The 23,696-nt window shown below is 37.9% G+C and overlaps 1 protein-coding gene across 2 annotated transcripts in view; it reads right to left on the bottom strand.

Annotated features, from left to right (window-relative positions):
- The window catches only part of LOC124862966 (protein kinase C alpha type-like), a 159,853-nt gene that overhangs the window by 33,886 nt on the left and 102,271 nt on the right, over positions 1-23,696 (bottom strand). For both annotated transcript variants that reach the window (XM_047357177.1, XM_047357178.1), the window contains exons 4-5: positions 16,635-16,746; positions 13,771-13,899 (exon numbers count right to left, since the gene is read on the bottom strand). In XM_047357177.1, the coding sequence (XP_047213133.1) occupies positions 13,771-13,899; positions 16,635-16,746 (241 nt within the window). The remainder of the gene's footprint in view (positions 1-13,770; positions 13,900-16,634; positions 16,747-23,696) is intronic.

Here is a 23,696-nt window from a genome sequence, read left to right as displayed (position 1 = left end):
GGACTTTACCAATGCTGACTGATGCATTTTCCACTCAGACTAATCTTAGTATGGGAAGGACTTTGAACAGTCGTAGATATGCCACAATTTAGCTAATATACATACAAAATAACTACATAGTTTTTGAATATAATTTTAAAAACATTTTGGCAGCAAAAATCTATTTATTTATTGATTCATTTATTTATTTCAAATGAAAATACAAATAAAAAGAAAGAAATGTGTCCCCAAACATTCAAAATAGGCTGTGCAAAAATTGATTAGAGTTTATAGACTGAGTGAAGAAAGACATAAGTAAAAAACAGCTGCAATCTTACAAATATCTGGGCACAATCAGTGATTCAAAACCAAGTTTAAAACGACAATCAGTATGTGTCCATGAAAGGACATCAGCACCAATACTGTCTATGGAAGCTGTCTAGTTTTCTAATTGAAAAAACCAAGATGAGACTGTTTTACAGAGCTTTTTTTGAGTCATTTGGGACCTGCCTCTAAAGAAGAGGAACTGACTGAACCAACTGGTTAACTGATCAGGCCGCCTCATTGGGGAGTCTCAGATGGAGCGGGAGTTACTGTACACCAGACAGTTACAGCGGTTGGCCGGCTCCATCCGCCGGGATGAAAACCATCCTTTGTTTGACAAGTTCAGTTTGGTTGTAGATATGAGGTTCCTAGTATAAAGACCAGACGTTACGGAAATGGTTTTGTGACGGCTGCAGTTTTGTTTTTAAATCAATCTTAATTGGAGATCTTTTAATTTGTTTTGTTTCGCTTTCTGCTATGAAGTTCCATGTCCAGTCTTATTGTTTTAATGAATGTTTGGCAAATGTGTTTGTATGTATGGCTGTGTTGATTTTATTTACATATTTATACATTCAAACAGATGCTGGTGCTCCTCTTGTCTGCAAGACTAATCTACAAAAGGGTATTAATAAAGTCACTTTGCCTTACCTTAACAAAGAAGAGTGAGATAGTGAATGTAATTCTACTGTTTTGGACCGCACAAATTAAACTTCATGAGATCCTAGCAGGTTATAATGTACGGGATATGGTTACACTTATTATGGACATAAATGTGCCTGCAGTAATGTGGTTTTGCTTAATTCTTTGAGCTGCTTCACAGACACAAAAACATTATTAAAAACCAAAATCAAGCATAAAACCTAGACAAAACTGTAATTAGAACACACCTACTGTAGCTGGCTGAAAGTCTTTTAGCAAGTTGCCCTTTGACTTTCCAAAGCATATTCACAACCTTTTCACTATAGACTCGATTAACTTCCTAATAGAAATTGGACTTGTTTCCACAAATCCTACAGTTTTAATAAGGCAGAAGTCATGAAAGGAATTTCCTTAGTGTACTAATCTGTTTCATCCACTCTGCAACAGGTTTGGAGTCACGGTGTCTCAACCTTTTCATTGATGAGCTAATAGTTTGAGCCTGTGTCTGGGTGTGTCATCTTTACCAATAAAACCACATCTTTTGCTATTTTGGATAAAAAGGTCAGGCTCTCACCCATGCTACGCCTGAAGGACTGAGAGCTGCAGCTGTTCTGAGAAGAGAACATAAGTGACCAAACAGCATCATGAAGACCAAGGAACACAGCAGACAGGTCAGGGATAAAGCTTTCGGAGAGGTTTAAAGCAGGATTAGGGTATAAAACAATATCATAAGCTTTAGAAATCTCACTGAGCTCTGTTAAATCCATTATCTGAAAATGAAAATAGTATGACTCAACGGCAGAGCTACCAAGGCATGGCCATACACCTAAACTAACAGGCAAGGCAAAGAGAGTATTAATCAGAGAAGCAGCCCACAGGTCCAAGGTAACTTTGGAGGAGCTGCAGAGATCCACAGCTCAGTTGGGAGAATCTGTTAACGGGACTTGTATTAATTGTCTATTTTACAAATCTAGCTGATAAGGAAGAGCGGCAAACTACTACTACAAGCAATGTACAGTGGTTGGACAATGAAACTGAAACACCTGTCATTTTAGTGTGGGAGGTTTCATGGCTAAATTGGACCAGCCTGGTAGCCAGTCTTCATTGATTGCACATTGCACCAGTAAGAGCAGAGTATGAAGGTTCAATTAGCAGGGTAAGAGCACAGTTTTGCTCAAAATATTGAAATGCACACAACATTATGGGTGACATACCAGAGTTCAAAAGAGGACAAATTGTTGGTGCACGTCTTGCTGGCGCATCTGTGACCAAGACAGCAAGTCTTTGTGATGTATCAAGAGCCACGGTATCCAGGGTAATGTCAGCATACCACCAAGAAGGACGAACCACATCCAACAGGATTAACTGTGGACGCAAGAGGAAGCTGTCTGAAAGGGATGTTCGGGTGCTAACCCGGATTGTATCCGAAAAACATAAAACCACGGCTGCCCAAATCACGGCAGAATTAAATGTGCACCTCAGCTCTCCTGTTTCCACCAGAACTGTCCATCGGGAGCTCCACAGGGTCAAGATACACGGCCGGGCTGCTATAGCCAAACCTTTGGTCACTCATGCCAATGCCAAACGTCGGTTTCAATGGTGCAAGGAGCGCAAATCTTGGGCTGTGGACAATGTGAAACATATATTGTTCTCTGATGAGTCCACCTTTACTGTTTTCCCCACAGAGAGTTACGGTGTGGAGAAGCCCCAAAGAAGCGTACCACCCAGACTGTTGCATGCCCAGAGTGAAGCATGGGGGTGGATCAGTGATGGTTTGGGCTGCCATATCATGGCATTCCCTTGGCCCAATACTTGTGCTAGATGGGCGCGTCACTGCCAAGGACTACCGAACCATTCTTGAGGACCACGTGCATCCAATGGTTCAAACATTGTATCCTGAAGGCGGTGCCATGTATCAGGATAACAATGCACCAATACACACAGCAAGACTGGTGAAAGATTGGTTTGATAAACATGAAAGTGAAGTTGAACATCTCCCATGGCCTGCACAGTCACCAGATCTAAATATTATTGAGCCACTTTGAGGTGTTTTGGAGGAGCGAGTCAGGAAACGTTTTCCTCCACCAGTATCACGTAGTGACCTGGCCACTATCGTGCAAGAAGAATGGCTTAAAATCCCTCTGACCACTGTGCAGGACTTGTATATGTCATTCCCAATACGAATTGACGCTGTATTGGCCGCAAAAGGAGGCCCTACACCATACTAATAAATTATTGTGGTCTAAAACCAGGTGTTTCTGTCAAGGTTCTGTCACGGTTAACTTGATATCGGACCCCAGAATGCAGACGAGCAGGCAGCGTGATGGTAAGTGAAAAAAAAGGTTTAATAACAAAAACTCACACTCAGCAGGAGGTAGGAACAAAACAAACGGGCAGGCAAGACAGGCATGGCATGATAAAAAAAAAACAAGACTTGGTTTGAAAACAAGACATGAGCATGAGAGTGAAAGATGTTTCCGCGAAGACTAACCGAACAGGTGTGAATATATGGCGTGAAAACCAGGTGGAACAAGGAGACAGATTAACTTGAACAGGTGAGCCGAATAAACTTAATTGACAGAACAAAACGTGGCTGCGGCAAAAACAGAGACTCTAATAAACAAACTAGAAAAACATGAAGCTAAAGCATAACCAGATCCGAAAACCAAACTTGACAAAACATGAACAAGACGACAAAACTAAAGCATGACCAGGAAAATAACAGAAGCATGATTCAAAATCTAAGAAGAATAATAACAAAAGAATGAGTCAAAACCTTAACTGTGAAAAACATAAGAAGAAACCCGAAACCAAAAACCAAACAACCATACATCATGACAGTTTCAGTTTCATTGTCCAACCCCTGTACATGAGACAGCACCGATGTGGAACAATGTGCTCTGGTATGATATAAAAATCAAACGTTTAGCAAATATATGAAATGCTATGAGGGGAAAAGGCAAGCACTGCACATTACCCTGAACACATCACCCCCAAGATGAAACATGGTGGTGGTAGTATCATGCTGTGGGAATACTTTACTTCAGCAGGAACATGGAAGCTGGTCAGAGCTGATAGGAAAACCCCTCATTAGATTTAGCAAAAGACTTGAGGTGGAAGTTTGGGTTCCGGCAGGACAATGAGCCTAAACACACAATCAGAACTACAATGAAATGGTTTAAAGAGTAAGTTCGAGCTATTTTGCAAGAATATGCAAAAATATCAATTTCTGGATTTGCAAAGCCAGTAGAGACATATCTTAAAAATTTGTAGCTCTGACTGCAGCAAAATGTAGTTCTACAAAGTGTTGACTCACAAAATACAAATGCATGCAACACTTTTTTGTAAAATAATTTTAAAATCATATTGATTTTCCTTCTGTTTCACAATTATGAGCTACTTCCAAGAGGGTGAATTGGTGCAAAATCTTCTCAACAAGTGGCATTACAAATTGAATTTGACTCCACTCTATCATAACTAAGATTGAATCATAATGTATGTGTGTGCGATTGGATAATTTAATCACTGTATATATTCCTGTTTATAAATTGGCTCTATTTGTCTTACTTTGTGATGACATCTGTTGTGTATTAGAGCTATATTAAATAAGCATAATTAAATTGTTTCATGGACATAAATACAATACACTGAGGTTTGTGCTGCAATGTAAAACATTGTGAAAAGGTTTAACTGTTATGAATACTTGTGCAAGGCACAGTAAATGAGCAGGAAACCGATTCTGGATTAATTTCCTTTCTACAAAAAACCCAACCAGAAGAACATTGATCTCTGCCTTCTACAATCCTTCATTGAATGAGTAGAAAGGCTGCAGATGGATTACATTCCCACACAAGGGAGGCTTTGGAGGATCAGAGTGTGAGGTATGAATAAACCAATATGTTTATAATGTGCTCTAGAAGTAAAAAAAAAAACACAATAAAATGATTTGCAGACTTATCTCGAATTGTAAATTGTTGCAGCACCTCTTGGCAGCCATATTTCACCCACTGAAATGCGAAGATATATGAAAGACTGCCTTTCTTTGTATCAGGCTTGTCAAAATTTATTTTTAACAGAGGAAAACATTTAAATAAACAGTGTTTATTGCCGTACTGCTCTGATTGAGAAAAATACAGCAGAAAAGAGACTGAAGCAACATTAGGCTACATTATTCAACAATACAACATAATACATTGATTTCACATGGGAAAAGGAGAAAAAAGCTATTTTATGTCTGTGGTGTTATAACCCCTAGAAACTCCCTACAAATCAATATGATTTTTGAATTTCCTGCAAGAATCATGAATAAAAAGGTTTTAAAATACTATTTTGGATTATTTGTTGACAACTTTGATGCTTCCACATGCTCCTCTACATGCAGCAGAGGGCAGTATAGGTCTCCCTGTATCAGTAAGATGTTTTTCCCAGTATTTATGAATGCGGTGTTTTAATCCCACAGTTGGAGATTTTTTTAAAGGTAATTCTCAGCTCATCACCTTTCCTTGTTCTTCCACCCCTCTTTGTCTCTCTTGCTCTCGTGAAAGCCCACACACATGCAAACACACACAAACATACACAATGAGATTTTTAGAAAAAACAACGACACACATTACGATGCACGTCAAGGGACAATCTCAACATGTTCCCCTGTTGTCCGAAGCCTTCACGTCTGCTAGCTGCCGCGCCATTCGCAGGCATCAGCCACTTCCATGGCAACTTTGGCATCAGACAAAACGAAAGAAACGTCCACCAACCCGGTAAAACACTAATGAGGCGAACACACACATACATACACACACAAACACACAGATGAGAATGAATGCTACAATTTCTGTCCCTTAATGTGTGTTTGTGCAAGTGCAAATCTGTCTCCTTCTTTCTGTCACTGTCTTTGTCTTTCTCACACATATAAACACAGGCATACATGCACACAATAAAAGATGATCATCAAGGACCATCTCTGGTGTCGGTTGTTGCTTAGATACAACAAGAGCTGCTTGCTGTCTGTGTCCTGTGTTCTCCTTATGAGGTAGCTGCTAATAAAATTACTGGGTTTGTGTGCATTTCTAGTTTTTCTTACTTGCTTTGGGCTGGAGCAATCATGATATGCACACATCAGAGACATATTTTTCCATTAATGTGCCACAGATCAAAGACTTTAACAACAAAGTAAAACATAATAAATGTTGTGGATACTGTTTAAACATTTAGTCCAGAACATTCTCTCTCTGTCAGCGCTCAGTGCTTAATTTTCTCCAAACTACTCCTATCTTATCTGATGCACCTTAACTTTCAACTCATAACCCAAAGATTCATGCAGTAATCATTTCCCTTGGTACATAAACACATTTTCCATATTAGATGTTTCACAGGTCATGAAGAAAAAACGACATGTAATTTGGCTGAAGGGGCAAACAGAGCTGTAGTGGGCTGACTGTATAATCTCACGAAGAAAGAAGGCTTTGCGTTTTAAATGTGTTGTTGCATAACAATGCCATGTGCAGCCAATGAGTGCCTGATAATCTTAGAGGGGGAAAGCTGCACAGCCAAATGGGAATTGGATGGATCCCTGCTGAGCTGTGTCAGGGATCCAAACAGATATGTCATGCACTCAGTGGAGGCAGAAGGAGGAATCAGAGTGAATTTTAAATTCCTAGTTCTGTAGCATGAAAATATTGTGGAAGTATGATTGGTCTGTTTTGGATTAGAAAGAATACCCTAATGATATAAGGTTGTTATTTAAAAAAAAATCAAACCAAAAGCAACTAAAGAAAGACTGCAAAACTACTGTTAACAGATGTCCTCCTGCTATTTAAACTTCCTTTAACCCTTTAAGAATAAAATTTATATTTAATTCACATTTCACAATGTCTATTTATTGTTCTATGAAGTAGATTTCATATGTTTCTACTTTTGTGTCACAATAAAATGCTGCATCAAACAACAGTTTAGTGTCAGAGAAAGATAAGCTGAGTCAATACAAAACACACTTTCCAAATGATTATTTCATTAACTGAGTGAAAAAAGCTATCCAAACCAAACTGGTTCTGTGTAAAAAGGACCTGAACATGAAGCTGGCCTAAAGAGCTCGAATAGCAACATAAGTCAAGTCAAGTCAAGTTTATTTATATAGCGCTTCTCAGCAACAAGGCACTCAAAGCGCTGTATATATAACAGCATATACATACATAAGGCCCCAATATAAAGACAGAACAGATGAGAAACAAAGTCTTTAATACATACCAGCCTGGGAAAGGCTTCAGACTCAAGTGAACCATAAAGACAGCCAGTATCCAGTGTTTTCTCAATTATACAGAAAACATGGAACTTTTACAAAATTACTCAAAGGGTACATCTATGACACATCCAGGAGGCCACAAAAGAACCAAGAACAACATGTAAAGCAATGCAGCTCCCATTTGCTATAGTTAAGGTTGGTGTTCATGATTCAATAATAAGAAAGAAACGGTATCTACGAGACACGCAAGACACACAACATCAAGATTTTTGGATATGCACTTTTTACTTTGCCATAGGAGTCATTTTTTCTGAAAAGTAAATACATTTGGCTAAACAACTAGATACATTTCTAATTTTGTCTTTATGAAAATGACCAGTCACTGAATGAAACAGCAATAATACAATATTATTATTGCTAATAATTGTATAATTATTGTATAATGTGTGGTTTTTGACACAATAATATGTTCTTGGACAATTTTACAATTTCTAAAGGAACTTGACCTCTTTTGCAATAATCTTTTCTTTAATTGTTAAAACATGAAGTCCTAAACAGTTTCACAAACAACCTTCTGGTGCAAATAAACTTTGTAAAAGGATTGTTCTCCTTATCCAGGCCATTTATCTTGGTTGAAAAAAAAATCTCTGTTCCTTGTTACTTTTCCAAAAAGGTTTTAACATGCTGTTGCTCTTGTCTTCTGCTGAGGTAACCTAGTTTAGAACTGTTGTATTCAAGTAACATTAGACCGGTTTCTGATCTTTCTCTCTTCCTATGGCCTTGTTTAAACAAGTTGTTTTCTGCTTTAAATTTGCTTTTTGCTCTTCAGGCTGCTTGCTCTCCATTTCACATGTTCTTGGGCTGATATTCCATTCATAATAAAAGCTGTTTTTCAAAATAAAATATGCATATTTTATTTGCATGCAGAATTAACTTATATTTTTCATATTTGTTCATTTGAAGGGTTTAATGTGACCGGCGCGCCATAAAATGATCAGCTCTGTGGGTCACCCTAAAATCCTTCTCTCACCAATGAAAGGCAATAGAGTCCATCTGAAAATAGTTATGGGTAAATCTTTATCTATCTTGTTTTATGCAACTTAAACATGAGGATGCTGCAAAAATCACAAATGAGTTGAACTCCACATTTTCCCAAATCAGATCCAAATGCATTCATGTCATTTAAATGCAACAATGCTTATATAGTGAAGAAGCTATTTAAGAACCTAAAGGAAAATGACTTGCTATTCCTTACAGCAAGGAAGGCTATAGTTCTATTGTGCATGACAACAAATGTATTTTAGTTCTATGTGTGCTTTAAACCTGAGGCAAGAATGTCAGCCAATGGGAAATCTCATCCTGAGTAAACTGCTGCGTAAACCTCCGTCCTCAGAAGCTCTGTGTTTGTGTGTGTGGGCAGGGCATCCAGGGACATTTCTTCGCAACTCTATCATCAAAACGCCATGAGAAATGTCTGCTGCAGCCCATTGGCTTTCTTGTATCACCTTTTGAGAGGAAAAATTGAGATCAGGATAAAGGTGATCAGAATGAGAGAGAAAGAAGGAATTAAACGAAAGAACGGAAGATAAAGACTCCAAACTATGAAGAAAAGGATAAAAAAGACACACAGAATAAAACCCCTAAATCCAAGAAAGAAAGAAACAACCACACGATTAAAAGAAAGAATTGATGGCCAACTGGAAAGAAAAGGGAAGAATAAAGCATAATCTGAGCTAACAGACAGGAGCTCACTGGATACCAGAGAAAAACAGGTGATGAGAGGAATGGGAGAATCTGAAGGTGTCTAAGGAAAAGGTGGGATAAGAAAGCAGGAAAAGTGAATAGATGAAGAAAGGATGTAACGGGATGCTGAAGGGAAAAACAGTAGGAAAAAGAAGAAGAAAAAGAGAAGGAGGTGTTTACAGGGAGCGAGCCCGAGAAGAAGTCTGTTTTCTTGGCCGGAAAGATTTAATCAAGTTCATGTTGGTGCAGTGAACCACAAAGGCTTGCCACTTGCGTGTAGGAGCCAGAGGGGAGCTGGAGAACAAGCTGTGGCTTCACTGTTCAGATCACTGCCATTATAGAGGCGGAAAAAAAGAAAAAAGTTCAGAACACATGTTTCTCCTGCGCTTGTTCCCACCTGCCCTGTACTCTATTGATTTTTCCTCCTTGCTATGGAAAACTGTCAAATATGGCCCAACAACTGCCTCTCCAGCTCTATTAGCATTTCCTTTCTTTTCTTGCTTGGATTTTGGAATTCAAAAGTATATTTTTTATATTAAGACATTCATTGATGAAAATAAGAAAAGATTTGACAGAACAAATTGACTTTTATGGAGGATTTCATATTCTGTCCACTTTAAGGCAGAATCAATCAAAAATTCAGCTTATATTTCAAAGACTAAACTGGTGAAAAATGCTATATTTTTCTTTTTCTGTTGCATCACATTTTGTAGAGATGGGAGAAAAAAATGTACAAACCAGTTTTTTTTTCAAATGTTCCCAAACTCACTGTTAAAAATCTTTTTAAATTCCTTTTACTAAAAAAACTAAACTAAAGATTTTGAGATCTCACTCTGGACAAGGTTTTAATTTGTGGCCTCACAGTTGTGGCACTGCAAGAAACTGTACTTTCACTCTATTTCTTACCTTGCCACCTATGTTGGGGTATCTAAGAACACTTTACATGGGTCTAAACTTGAAGAAAAAGCTAATTTTGTCGAAACATCAAGTCCTGTCACATCTATCAGGATCCTGTGAGAAGGCCTGTTGTGATAAGCATGAAGCCCATACATTCTACTGTTTGCTGTAGCATGTTGACTGAGTAAATCCTTCATGGCCATTTTCCATATCTAAAATTGTGCTGAAGAGGCAATACTTCATGAGCGGCCCAAAGTGGTCAGAAAATTATTAGCTCAACATTTAGAAAACAGGTCCAACTTCCCTGCAGTGTGAGCTACTTCCATGTGAACATTTTATAGCAATGGGGCTTCTCTGCGGTATTTATGGTGTAGCTAACTTTATCCTCATACTTATGCCATAGAATGTCAACTCTAACTCTGTTCACCTCTAACCAGCTTTCACGTGCCTGGTGAGGACAAGAACTATCATGTTCCTTTATGAGGATGGTGTGTTGAGAGTCATGTGATGTTAGACATCTGCCACACATGGCCTTTTGCCTGTTGGCCAAAAACACCAAATAGGACTTCTTGTAGCTTTCTGTCAGCAATGGCCTCCCGCTTCCCACTCAGTAGTATGATGATTATAATCAGTAGTCATCCTATCAACACTCACAGTGAATGCTACTTATCAAGTATGACATTTCTGAAGGCAATATGTTCCACTGCATTTTATTTCATAGTATCAGAGTAAAGGCTGCTGAATATACACTGATGCTTCACTTTTTCAGATTTTTATCTGCAAAAAAACCCCACAAAAACTGTCTATTTTCCAACTATGCAAAAAGTGGTCTGTCAAATAAATACCTATTAAAACACAATGAGATTTGTGGCTGTAACCTTACAAATTATGGAAAAGCAAAAAATACCTCAGCAAAGCACTTTATGCTGCAGTATCAGATGCTGGAACATTAATTTGTTGAGGGAACATATCTTCATACGCCACTGAAGTGCATCGCAAACGTAGAACAGTGTGACACTGACATAAGAAAGGTAATTATTTTTAGGCAAAAGTAAAGAAGAAATGATGCAGGGATGATTTTAGTTTCAGAGATATTGCAGCTGCTTTTTGACTTTTCTTGAAATGACGGATTTTGTTCTATACAGCTTGAAATTGTTTATTCTGGTCTTTAACTAGTTATTTGGCTTATGACATCCTCATTCTTTCTTTAAATTTTTTTCAGTGGTCTGTTGTAAAATTTTCAACACTTTGAGGAGCTACTCTTTTTTGTGTATTGGTGAAACAAACAAAGGCACAAACGGTGACATGTGACTGTAAGCTGAAGACAATCAAAGGCTGTTTAGTGGTCAAACAGACTGTAAAATGAATTCACAGAACAGCGGCTAAAAACCTACAGCATAATCAGCTGAAATCTAGTGCTTTGTCACATTTCTAACAACAAGCACATTTTTATGAAACCAACAGATTTAAATGTCACTCACAATTGCCACTTTCCCCCAAGAGTAGCTGGAGTTTTCTTTCCTCATGCGTTTGTGGAGTTAGGAAATATTTATTGGTCTCTGATATAAATTTCCCTGACCACCACTGTCTCGTCAAGCTTTTGTGTGAGTTTATAAGTGTGACGGGGAGAGTAGTGGTGGAAATGACCCAGCAGTTATTTTCCCCCCTGCCTAAAGGGGTTTTAACACAGAGCTCTGCACTGCAGGTGCTGCTCTTGACTGACAGGATAATTTAGAGGTGTTGAAAACATGCACAGGCACACATTTGTGTTGCAAAGACTGGAAAGGCCATCCTGACATATTTTTTATGCTGACATGGAAATGTATTGCATTTTTTAAAAATAATTACCTAGTTTTTATTTAGTTAAAAACTCAAAAGGTTTCTTGGTGCAGTAAAAGTTCCTGACAAGCTGATCAATGAATAAGACAAATATGTGTATGTTTTGAAATCAATAACAAGGGAATTTAAAAGCATTTATACAGAATAAAAAATATTTTCATAGTAGATGTATCAAAGTTAATAATAATAACATAAGAATAAAAAGGATGAATAAGCGATTCTGTTTTCCAAAATGTATCATACATTTTAAGTAATGTAGTTCAGTCACAGAATATATGTTTGTGAGCTAATGTTTTATTTTATTTTGTAAAGCTAATGTTTAATGTTGCACTGAAGGTGCTGCACTCTAGGTTGCAAGACTGTGAACAGCCTACTTTTTCTTTGCAGTTACAAAGAGGTACAACTGTTTTACTACATCTGTTTTCTCATGCTTTCACAATCTCTGACCAGAAAAATTAAAGCAGCAAACCAAAGCCTTTTCTGTTTTTGTTCTTATTGCTTGTTATTTTTACTTGCTTTTTTGTTTTAAAGAGGACATTAGAACCAGTTGCTGGGTTACTACTATTCACATTTTCACCTGTGTTGGCTTTTAATGCGTGGACTTTTAATGTTCCTGAGTGTTTTTGACTCATTGAGGTCGTGGCTCACATAGAACAACAGCTGTTCACCCAGGTACGGTTACCTTTGATTTATTGAGTACATGTTCGGCTTTAATCACTCATTATAGTAAAATAACACCAAAACTCATCTAAATGTAGCCATTTGAAACTGTGAAAGTAAGGACATATTGAACCATTCAACAGCATTATTGGATCTGAGCCAAAGGTCAGATCTTTAATAACTGAGTTTTGCCGCTGAGTGCAATGTTGATAAGCTACAGGTTTCCACTTTTCAGCAGGCTTGTTGTGACTATTTGTGCAAACCCTGGTTGCCAATTTTTTGTCTTTTTTAAAATGAACAAAAGTGTAAGTTTGCTGTAAAACAGCAAAGAAGCAATGGAAAATTTGACCAGGGTGCAACTAGCAGATAAGGTATATTTTGTATTTGATGCTACTGTGGCCAGATCTTTAGCATGGTCATATTGTAGCTGTTGTGAATGTCCTTGTCTTGTAGACTGTTCCAGACAGTGGAATAGAGGTCTCAAAATTTTTCTAAGCAAAAGAGGTTAACACAAATTTATATAGCTGTAGCATAGAGAAATTGATGAAAAAATGACAGCAAAAACTTGCCAGCCAGGAGTTTGGTCAGTGGTAAATGACTGTCAGTCAAACGACTGTCAGTCAAACAGTAGTAGAAGAAGAAGAAGAGAGTTTATGTTCAGTTATTAATCAGACCCCAGGAGGAAGAACAAAGACTGCACCACACTGTTTTTGTTTGAGTGGTTTAACAATAACAGCAGCACAGCTAGTTGGGACTGGAACTTATAAAAGTAACTGTTTAAAGCTCCCCTGAGTCATTATTTAAAGATTGATACTAAGTGGCAACAAGAATTTTGCCAGCTAATGCAGTGAGTGTACAGATTAGGATACACTGATGTCACTTTCAATCAACAATCCATCCTAAATATTCTCCCATACTGGCATTTACTAATCAACTATAGTATTATGCCACAAGTAATAGCACCTTAGACAAAATGGAAATACTGCTCTATGGTGCAAGTCCACAGATGAGAATTTTGATTTATTCTGCAAGTTTATTGGTGTTGCTAAGGACCGTCCTTCAATCAATAACCATCATGTTAAAACACTTCTACAACAACAGTTTTAAGGCATAATCATTGTATGGTAAGGGTGTAAATAGTTCAAGCAGTGGCACTTTGCTGTTTATACACACAAAAGTACTTTGTGCGTATAATGTAGAATTTATTTTCAATATGTTTTTCTTAATTTGCTCTTTTGCAAGAACTTGTTGTGAGGCAGCTCTTTCAAATTCAGTTCCATTGATAGTTGGATTGATCATAATATCAAACCAAAGTCCAAAGCAATAAGAACGAATAACCCAGCAGTCTCTTTCAGCAGTCTTACAAATACATCTGGGAGCTGCTAGCTGACATCCCTCTAACAGTGAGCTGTTTTTTGCAGACTTATTTACAGGTAGAGATTGAAACCAACCTGTGACGTGTAGCCTATCCCCGCTGACATCGATCTTGAGGAAAAGGCGGCCGCGACGCTCAGTGTGGTCCATCCCACACAGACTCGGTACATTGACCACACACTGCTTGTGCACGTTCATGTCGCAGGCTACAGAGATAGAAAAGACAAAGGCAAACAGAGGATTGAGTTTATCTGAACAGGGGAGTGTCATACCTGCATGTGCAATCTTTTAATTTCATTTCTCACGTAAGCAGTTGAAGTAAATCCCTTTTTGGCTGAAATAAAATAGAATAATTGAGCATATAACGAGAGAAGGTTTGGTTATTTTTCCATTTGTCTGGCTTTAATAATGCTCATGCAATTGGCAAGGAAAACTCTCTGTCTCTTAGCAGGAAGTACAAAAAAGTTTGAGTGATTGATGTTCTGAGAAAAGAAAAACTAGGAAGGTACAGTAAAGTAGTTTAGGGAATATAAAAAAGCATATTAGTTTTAATAAAACATAAACCTGTAGTATGATGAATGTAAACATTTATTTTGTACCCTGGGCTGAATAAACTTAGCTTAAAAACCACTAAAGAATATTTTAATTAAGGTAACTTTTTTATAGCTGGATCATTAACAGTGTATCTGTGGATGTATTATTAGTGATAGGTGAACTTTTGGTTAGAAGATAAATATTTATAGTAACAAAGATGTTTTATTCATCCTCCTCAAAACTTGTGCTAATAAAACAGTGAAATCAGATACTTGTTTCACACAATGAAAAAAATCATATTTAATTTAATAGAGTGTGTTTTTGTGTTATTTTGTCTCTCTGCAGTAAAATCAAACTATCACAACAAATTAAGACAGCACATTTCTTTTGTAAGGGAGCAAACTTCAGTAGGGCATCAAATATTACTTCCCCACTGTACACAGCTGTAAACGTTTATCAAATCAAAATAATCCCGAGACTCGTTAATGTTCCATCCTTCCTCATGCTACAGCTGGAAGTTATTCCCACATGTTCTGAATTATGAGGCACTGTGCTGCAATCATCTTGCTAAGAGCTCTACTGCTGCACATTTCTGTGGGATCAAATAAGCTGACTGTTGGGAAAAATGTTGTTATTCGTAACATTTGCCAATATTTGCACCCTAAAAAATGCACAAGAAGGTTTTGCAGTACAGAGTCAGATAACTGTTGCCATATCTTTTTGTTTTGTTTTGGCACAGAAGATATGTTGGACCACATTGCAAAATAATTTTATTTCTAATTTAAAGCACATTGATTTTCATCTTATTCTAATATCTTTCCTACTTGTGTCCTTCTGTCTGACATGCCGGGTGAGGACAAGGAGAGAAAAGATGTTGAAGCAGCTTCTAATAGCCATGGTCTTCTCACATTAATTTGTTCCAGGGTGCTCTAATCACCTTATACGATTAGGGCACCACCAGAGACCCACAGATGGATGTGCAGCATATAAGGAGGAGAAGGGGAGGTAGAGTGATGGATGAGGATGAAGTTGCAACAGATGAGAGCAAAGGACAGAGGAGGTACAGTGAGAGGCAGAAAGTGAGAAGCAAATGAAAGAAGCGAGAGAGATGCAGATTTAGTTTAAAACACTCCTACAAATAATTCATGTAAAAACTCCAAACCTTTCCAGACCTTAACCTTCTAGAGTCTCAGTGCTTTAGATGCATTTGTAAATACAATGCAGAAATGCAACATGAAGAGTGCATCTCACAGATAAGTTATATTTTGCAAGGGAGGGAAGGAAAGAATGAGATATGTACAGTAAGCATGAAAAGTCTATTTATGACAATAACTCATCATCTCAATCAAATAAAAAAAACAACTTTATTGTATGTTTTTTTTCCTTTAAATAGGTAGACTTGGTGGTGTGCTTTCCATCACGCTTCATAACTCAAGTGCGCTTAAGCTTACAAATTGAAGACTGGAAAATGTACCCCATGATGTTCTGGTCGAGAGCAGAGTTCATGCTTCCATCAATTATGGCATTTTGTTCAGGTCCTGAAGAAACAAAGCAGTCAGAGACCATCTAACTATGACCCCTATGTGATCTGTATCACATTCTTTTTCTAGAAATGCTGTGTTATTGTTGCTCCACATGTAACAGAACACAGAACTTGTATGCTACAAAAGTAGGACTTTTGTTTTAACGGTCTATGAAATATTTTGACAAAAACCTTGAGGACCATCAAGATGCTTTTTGATGGAAGTTAGATGGGCCTCTTTGTTGTTTTTGGTCAGCAGTTCATTTGAACTTGAAACTGCACATGGATGCCATTTTTGTATTACTGTTGAGTCAAGGCAATTATATTCTCACACAGGGTCATGTTGGTTTGAACAGCTTCGTTCTGTTAATAAGTGGACGAAAAGTGCTTTTTGTTTTCTTTTTCTGACATTAAAATGTAGCAAAAATAGAGGAAATCTGTAGAGGGGCAATACTTTTTCACAGCATTGTACAGGTGGGACATCATCGATATAAAGAGTAAACAACAATGGTCCAATGAAAGATCCTTGTGGAACACCTGTCATCAGCTTCATCACAGGTGAGTCAGGATTTGTATCAGCTTGATATGAATGGTAAAACTAAAAAAGGGAGAAAAAATGGTAGAAACTATGACTGCAGTTCAGGAATTGAGGATGGCAGGACAGCTTCATGTACCACAAGAAATGGGAGAAAAGTCAAAAGTGGAGAGTATGTGGGAAGAATGGGATCACAGAGAGATCTCAGTGGGGCAGAGCAATGAATTCTTTCTGGATTGCAGCACCAGGCTATTCCCATCTGTTCTCATTAAGACTGGCTCAAGGAAAACCAGCATTGCATATTCAACACAGGTGCACCCACACACACAGACAGATGGAGTAATACTCACTGTCACACTTCATCCCTTGGTGGATGAGCCCGTACAGGAGTGACCCGCAGTGGTCACAGAACGTGGGGCTACCATATGTGTGGATCTTGAACTTGTGCTTGCTTCTGGGGTCCTGGAAAATTACAGGAGACATGAGCAGAAAAAATAAAAAGTGAAGCTAGATATTATAAACCAGATTTAGAATTAAAATAAAGTCTCAGACATCTCACTGAGAGTTGTTTTCAACCCTGAAACCACATGGTGAGCATGACTAAAAACGAGACTCCCACAAGGATAACGGGGAAAGTTAAAACTGGACTGAGGGACTTTTACATATATATGACATTCATCTTCTCAACACACAAGGCTGAGTAAGCCTATCAGCAGCATCTTGCCTGAATTTTAAATCTGTTTTTGTGATGACATTCCCAGAGTGGTGCACCAGCAGCAATGCATTTTATATTTACCACCTGTGACAGTTTCACTACAGATGGGGAGGGAACTCAGGGAAGCAGCTTTAGCAGTGGAGACAGAAAATGACGCAGCAACTACTGCTTCAGATTTAGGGGGAGTGGTGGCCTAGTGGTTAGAACAGGAGGTTTGTGTTCCGGAGGGGACACAAGGGGCCAGGTTTGTATCCCACAGATTGCCACTCTGGGTCCCTGAGCCCCAGAATGCTCTATGGCAGCCCACTGCTCCCTATAAGGGATGGGTTGAATGCACAGGACAAATTTCATTGTAATGTACATGTGCAATGACCAATAAAGATGATGATTATTATTATTATTAAAACCCAGCCAGTGTTATAGAGGAAGATTGAAGTCTAAATGAAAATATACAGTTCTGTCATCACTTTTTGGTCCACATTTATAATTATTGGAAAACAGAAAACCTTGAAGAGAAAACATGCTCTGAAGAAATCAGCAGAAAATTTAAACATTTTCAAAAATACAAAAATATTATATATATGAATCCTAAAAAAGAGTTGTTCCATTGGGTCTCTCTTCAAATTTATAACACTACATATTTCTTTTTTCATTTTGTGTCCTCTCAATTTTTTTTGTTTTAATAAAATACAAATTAAACAAGTGACTCAGAAACAAAAGACATACAAGAATCTTATAAAAAATATACAAAAAAGGAAAATATGGAAAACTATTACTTAAGACATCATTTAGTAATTATTAATAATGTCATGGTTTCTACATTAATTTTATAGTGTTTTTGTTTGCCAGAGCAACCTGCAAGAGAAACTGAACTTACAAATGTGAGAGAAGAATAGACAGATGATAAAAAAAAAGATTTCTATACAAAATAAATATTATCCTCCCATTAACCAACTGCAAAACTACAAACCTGCTTTTACAATAATACTTTAGTATCATCAGATTATTAAATAACAAAACAATTTATTTAAACAGCTGTATAAAAATGGCTGCATTGACTGAGTTCAGGCTCAAAGCTCACACAATAATCAGAGGAAATTATTCACTTTGAATAAGTGAATTACTGGTAATGTTATTACGCAACTTTACTAATGCATGGTTTGCAGATTGCTGAGCCAATCATTTGATTTCAAAGCCAGGGTGAATTTATTTTGGTTTACATCTGAGTTGGAATCTGATTAAATTAGCCAGCAAAAAAAAACTATTTAGTCATTAAGCCAACATTAACCATAAATGAGTCACTTTGTTAACTTTGAGTCATCATTCTTTGTGCAAGTTTAAAAGGCCTAGGAAGTTAATGGTGTTGCCTCTCAACAATAGTTTACAGCCCACATGTTCCACATTGTCAGATTTGTTTGTTTTTGCTCACTTTGTGAACTTAGCAAACATATTTGGTGATATGTCTTGATTTGGGGTTTATGAGAAATTACTATTAACTGTCTGGAAATTAATAAAGCAAACTTTAACTGATTCAAGAAAGTTACACTTTGTAATACAGAGGAACCTCTAAATTCAAATCTGCATTCATTTAAACAGGCAGTTTGTATCTTGCAAATTTCAAGGTGGAAACAAATTTTATTAAAATAATTAGCCCCTTGCTATAAAAAAAATAAAGAAATCAGGTTTAATTTTTAGCATAATAGTGTCATTGAACTAGAACGTTTGCATTGCTAGAGGCACTGTATTTGTGATCTATTGATGAAACTTAACTTATAAAAAACATTATCTGTGGGTGAAGCACTTGTCTGACACAATAGAAAATAGTTATGTGTTTAAGAAAAAACATTTTTATTTTACCTTCAGGCAGGATTTCACAGGTAATCACTCAACACAATGCAAACAAATAATTTGTGGCAGCTCTGACATCCCCTACACAACGTCGACACACCTTAGGAATCAGGCCTGAGAGATTTGCTTATGTCTGGTTTAAAATGTTATTGTCATCATCCTTGAGTGTTAGGTTTTGGTTTACATTTGTGTTTGTGCTCTCATCTTCTTCCTGTTTATTATGTTTCATCAGGTCCTGTTAATTTCTCCGTGTTCATTATAGCCTCTAAGGTGTTGCCATATTAATTATTCCTTTGTGCTTAGTTTCTTTGTTTATTCCTGTGTTCTGCCCCATGTATATTGTAGTTTATTCCCTTAGGTTAGCATTTGTCTTTTCCCCTTGATATAGTGTTTCATTAAGTCTTAATTCAGCTCCTCTGTGTTCATTAGTCTGCCTACCTCAGCCTACATGCTTACATTCTGCCTCCGCTGCTCCATACTGTCTCATGATTAACACACCGGCATCCAATGTCATTCTCCAAACCTTCTTCAGCATATAAGCTCTCTGGTTCTCTTTGTTCTCTGCTGAATCCTCCTGTTATCATGCCTGTTATTTTCATGTTATTCTCCCCATTTTACTGCTTGTGACTGCCTATGCTTTGTGTCCTGCTCCTCTCATGTTCCATGTCCTATAAGTATTCTATTTATCATTAAAAATTTCCAGTATGCTCTTCCCACCATGCACACTGGTCCTTCACTGGGCTACTAAGTTATGCTGCATAGTAGCCTACAGCTTTTTTTTTCCATTTTTCCTTACCCAACTATGCGCACAACTCTTTGATAGTGTTGGACGACAGCACCTCTTTACCACTGTCACCTTCATTGCTGCCATCATAGCAGAAGAAAAGCAGGTAACCAACATGATAGATGCAGTGTGCCTGTTGCTACAACAGGAGGAGGAAATATTGGCAAATGGTCAGAGGTATTCAGCAGGCAGATTTGCGCTCCAGGCGGGTTCCGGGTTCAGTCATTGTGCGGCAGGTGTGATTGCATTGTAACACACTTTCTGTTTGGTTTAACATATCAAGTATTTTTAAGTCAAACCACTCAAGTCCAAGTAAAGTCGTGCATCACTGGTGTCCAATTAAAGTCGCTAGACTGGAGTACACATCTCTGCAAACAAGTAACAACACAAAAACAAGCAGAAAGAAGTTACAAAAAATGAGAAAGCTAAAAGAAATAAAAAACAAAAAACTAACAGAAACAAAAAAGAAAGATAAATAAAAGAAAAAAACAAGCGACAAAAACCAAACAAATAAAAAGTAAGATACAAGAACCCACAAAAAACAACACAAAGAAAGAGAGACAATTACAGAAAAACTAAGAAATTAATTTAAACTAAATAAATTCTACTTAGATAAGCAATATGGGACTACTGCAGACTGCATAGACTGGAATAAATCATAAAAATCATGCATACATATACACATCTACAGTGTTGGAGAATGCAATAAAATGAGCTTGGATAAAAACCGATTCATACATTTTTCTGCCTGCATTATGTTAGCTGAGGTTAGCTAATTCTGCAATCACTGCAAAACAAACATGGCTCTAATTAAAGCCCTGCAAATGAGGGTGGATAACCCCCCATCAGCGTCGCCTCCATCAGGCTGAACTGTGTCAGAATGGCTGTATGTGTAATTATACAGGCCACTGACTGAGTAAGAATGCCTACGTCGCTGAAAAGGGCCTTTTTCCCACAAGCCGACTAAATTAGGTAAACAACATGATGTCAGAGAGTGGGATAGAGAGATGGCAGGGGGAGATGTTGAGGGAATGTCAGTCTTTTAAAGAAGAAGCACTTTTTGAGTACTACGATTTGACAGACATGGCTATGAGTCAGGGGCATGAGGCTCTCAGAAATGTCTAATTAGCAAGCTTTTTTTGGCAAGGTCCATCCTCTATTCTCCCAATATTTGTTTTTTCTGTTCATTGTGGACATGCTACTTTGACCACAGATTTTCCCTCATGAGTCTACATATTAAACAACAGTTTAATTTTAGGAATGCTGAATTTCATTTAAAGAAAGCTTCATGAGTAAATTGCAGCCAACAGGGACTTGAGCAGAAACTCCCCTTTCATAAACAAATCTCTGGACAGTGAGGCCTGGAAATGTTTATTAGAACGTTTATGTTTTCTTCCCTTCACATAAAATAACTGTCTATTTTTTGCTTTTCATCTCGGTAAAAGGCACCATAAGTAATACGTTGCGAGCATTTACCATAGAAAAATCCATTTGTAAATACAATCTTTGCAGCGCCCAGGACTTCAGCATGTCTTAAGAGAGTGGATGCCAACTTACATTTACTTCAGAATTTGTACTGAAGACATTTAGAAAATGACAAATGTACTGCATGTTATTAGATTTTAGAGTGAAAAAGGCAAATATTTTGTACAATCTTAAGTGCAACCAAAGCGAAACACCTGTTCTATTTGTAATGATATTACTGTAATATGGTAATGAAGTTACACCATGATTAAGAACTATGACTAACAAAACGAATGGGAGAATTCATAGAGAAATTTTAGTTAAGAACCAACTGGCGGTTTTTAATTATCTTTCTTGAAACATTTTTATTGTTGAACTCTGCTGTCTCTCACAAAGGGACTGCTATTAAATCGTCCTAAATCCCTGGTCGCAGTCCAAGCGAGTTTCTCATACATTTGCATATAAGCTGTCTTGTAGCTTTCTAAACACAAATGTCAGCAGTAACTTAGTTCTGGATACTGCATGCTGTATACATGTATAAAATAAAAGAACTCATGTGGTTTTAGAAGCTAAAAGCATGAACAGCCCATAAAATGAAACAATGAAACTGTTAATGGATGTATAGTATTTGAATAAACACAGTAGTCATGACACACACCATAACACACTGAGTGGATCATAATGTTAGCTGCATGCCCATAAAAAACAAATCTACAGTTTTACACAAATAGGAAAGCTAGTTTTGTGCAATGCACACAAAAAGAGAGCTTATGTTGATAACAAACCAGACAGTGCAGGTCGAAGCATGTTAAAGAGACTGTCAACATAATCATTAAAAGCAGTTAGTCACGTCCTCTCCTATTTATGTAGATGCTTTGTGATTTTATGCATTTGTGTCAAAAATATCAACAACATGACATTTTGTCATTATTATCCAGAACCAAAGATGTTCACAAGTCACCATTTTGAAGTCCAAGTCAAGCCTCAAATCACTGAATTGACTGTATTACTGACAAGGTTGTAACTGATTTTTCAGTCTGCGTTTTTTTTGTAAAGCTTTGAACTGCATACACCAGCCGTTGGTGATTCTTATTTTGTTTTAAGAACTATGATATAGGATGGTATATAAACAGTACTCAAAATATCTCTAAGCCTCTCTGCTATGAGGGGATATCAGTTATTTACATTAGAAGCTTGTGAGATCCCTCTGCTATGTCAGAGAGCATCCATCCATTGTCTTTTGCTTCTTTGAGTTTAGGTTGCAGGGTCAAAGCCCAGACATCCTTCTTTTTAACAACATCCTCATATAGTCCATCCAGCGAGTCCTGGGTCTTCCCTGGCTTCTCCTTCCAGGGGAATGTGCCTGGAAAACCCACGAAGGGAGCATGTGTCTGAACCACCTCAGCTGACCTTTTTCGATGCAGCCAAGAAGCGGCTCTACTTTGAGCTCCCCCCGGATGATGACACTCTTCACCTTACCTCCAAGGTTGAGTCCAGTCACCTCTGAATGAAGCTTATTTTGGCTGCTTTTCTTCAGGATCTCGTTCCTTTAGTTATAATCCGTATCTCATGACCATAGGTGAGGGTTGGAACATAGATGAAATGGTTAATTGAGAGCTTTGCTGTTTGGATCGGCTCTTTCTTTACAACAACAGACTAGAGCGGCGCCCACAGCCACCCAACGGTGGCTCAGGTGGTAAGGGTTTGTCCCCGAAAAGGTAAGTTGCTGGTTTCGAACACCTAACTCTGTCCGTCTCAGTCGTTGTGTTCCAGGGTAGCTGTGGCTACAATGCAGCCTGCCACTCTCAGTGTGTGAATGTGTGTATAATAGGTTGATGACTGATTGCAGTGCAAAGCTCTTTGGAGTCCTCGGACTTGATAAAGCGCTATACAAGTGCAGGCCATGTTATCAATTCTTTATCATTCAGTGATGGAATCACATTCTCCCGAGTCTTCAGGTTCTGCCTCCTCAATAGAGAACATGGTGGCCGGATTGTGGATATTCTCAAAGTGCTCCTTCCACCGCCCAACGATGTCCTCGGTTCGGGTCTACAGTTCCCCTCCCAAAGCATACAAAGCTTGTAATGGGGCCTGTTCACCTTTTCTGAGTTGACAAACAGTTTTCCAGAACTACCTTGAGGCTACCTGAATGTCTCTCTATAGCTTCTCCGAATTCCTTCCATGCCCAAGTTTTTCCTTCTGCAACCACAAAGCCACAGTCTTCTGACCACCTAGTACCTGTTAGCTGGTTTAAGAATCCCCCTTTCTTCAGTCTGACAGCTTCCATCACCACTGGTGTCCACCAGCTTGTCCTTTGGTTACCACCATGTTTGGCACCGATAACCTTCAGGAAACACCTCCTGGAAGCTGCATCCACAATGCAGGTCCTGAACATGGTCCATTCCAATTCACATTTCCATAACCTTGAGGAAGTGTGAATTGAATATCAGTCAAGAACATTTACTGTGAAACAGGGTTTTTAGTATTTTCAAACAAAGAAGAAATTATTACAAATTCAAATTTAAAAGAAAGGTTGACAGTGGCCTCTTAAATTACCAACTCATTTAGCATGACTAGCTTTACTAAAACCAGGGTGTCTGT

Source organism: Girardinichthys multiradiatus, chromosome X, assembly GCF_021462225.1.
Source record: "Girardinichthys multiradiatus isolate DD_20200921_A chromosome X, DD_fGirMul_XY1, whole genome shotgun sequence".
Classification (NCBI taxonomy): domain Eukaryota; kingdom Metazoa; phylum Chordata; class Actinopteri; order Cyprinodontiformes; family Goodeidae; genus Girardinichthys; species Girardinichthys multiradiatus.
This window is presented reverse-complemented; position numbering and strand designations above follow the sequence as displayed.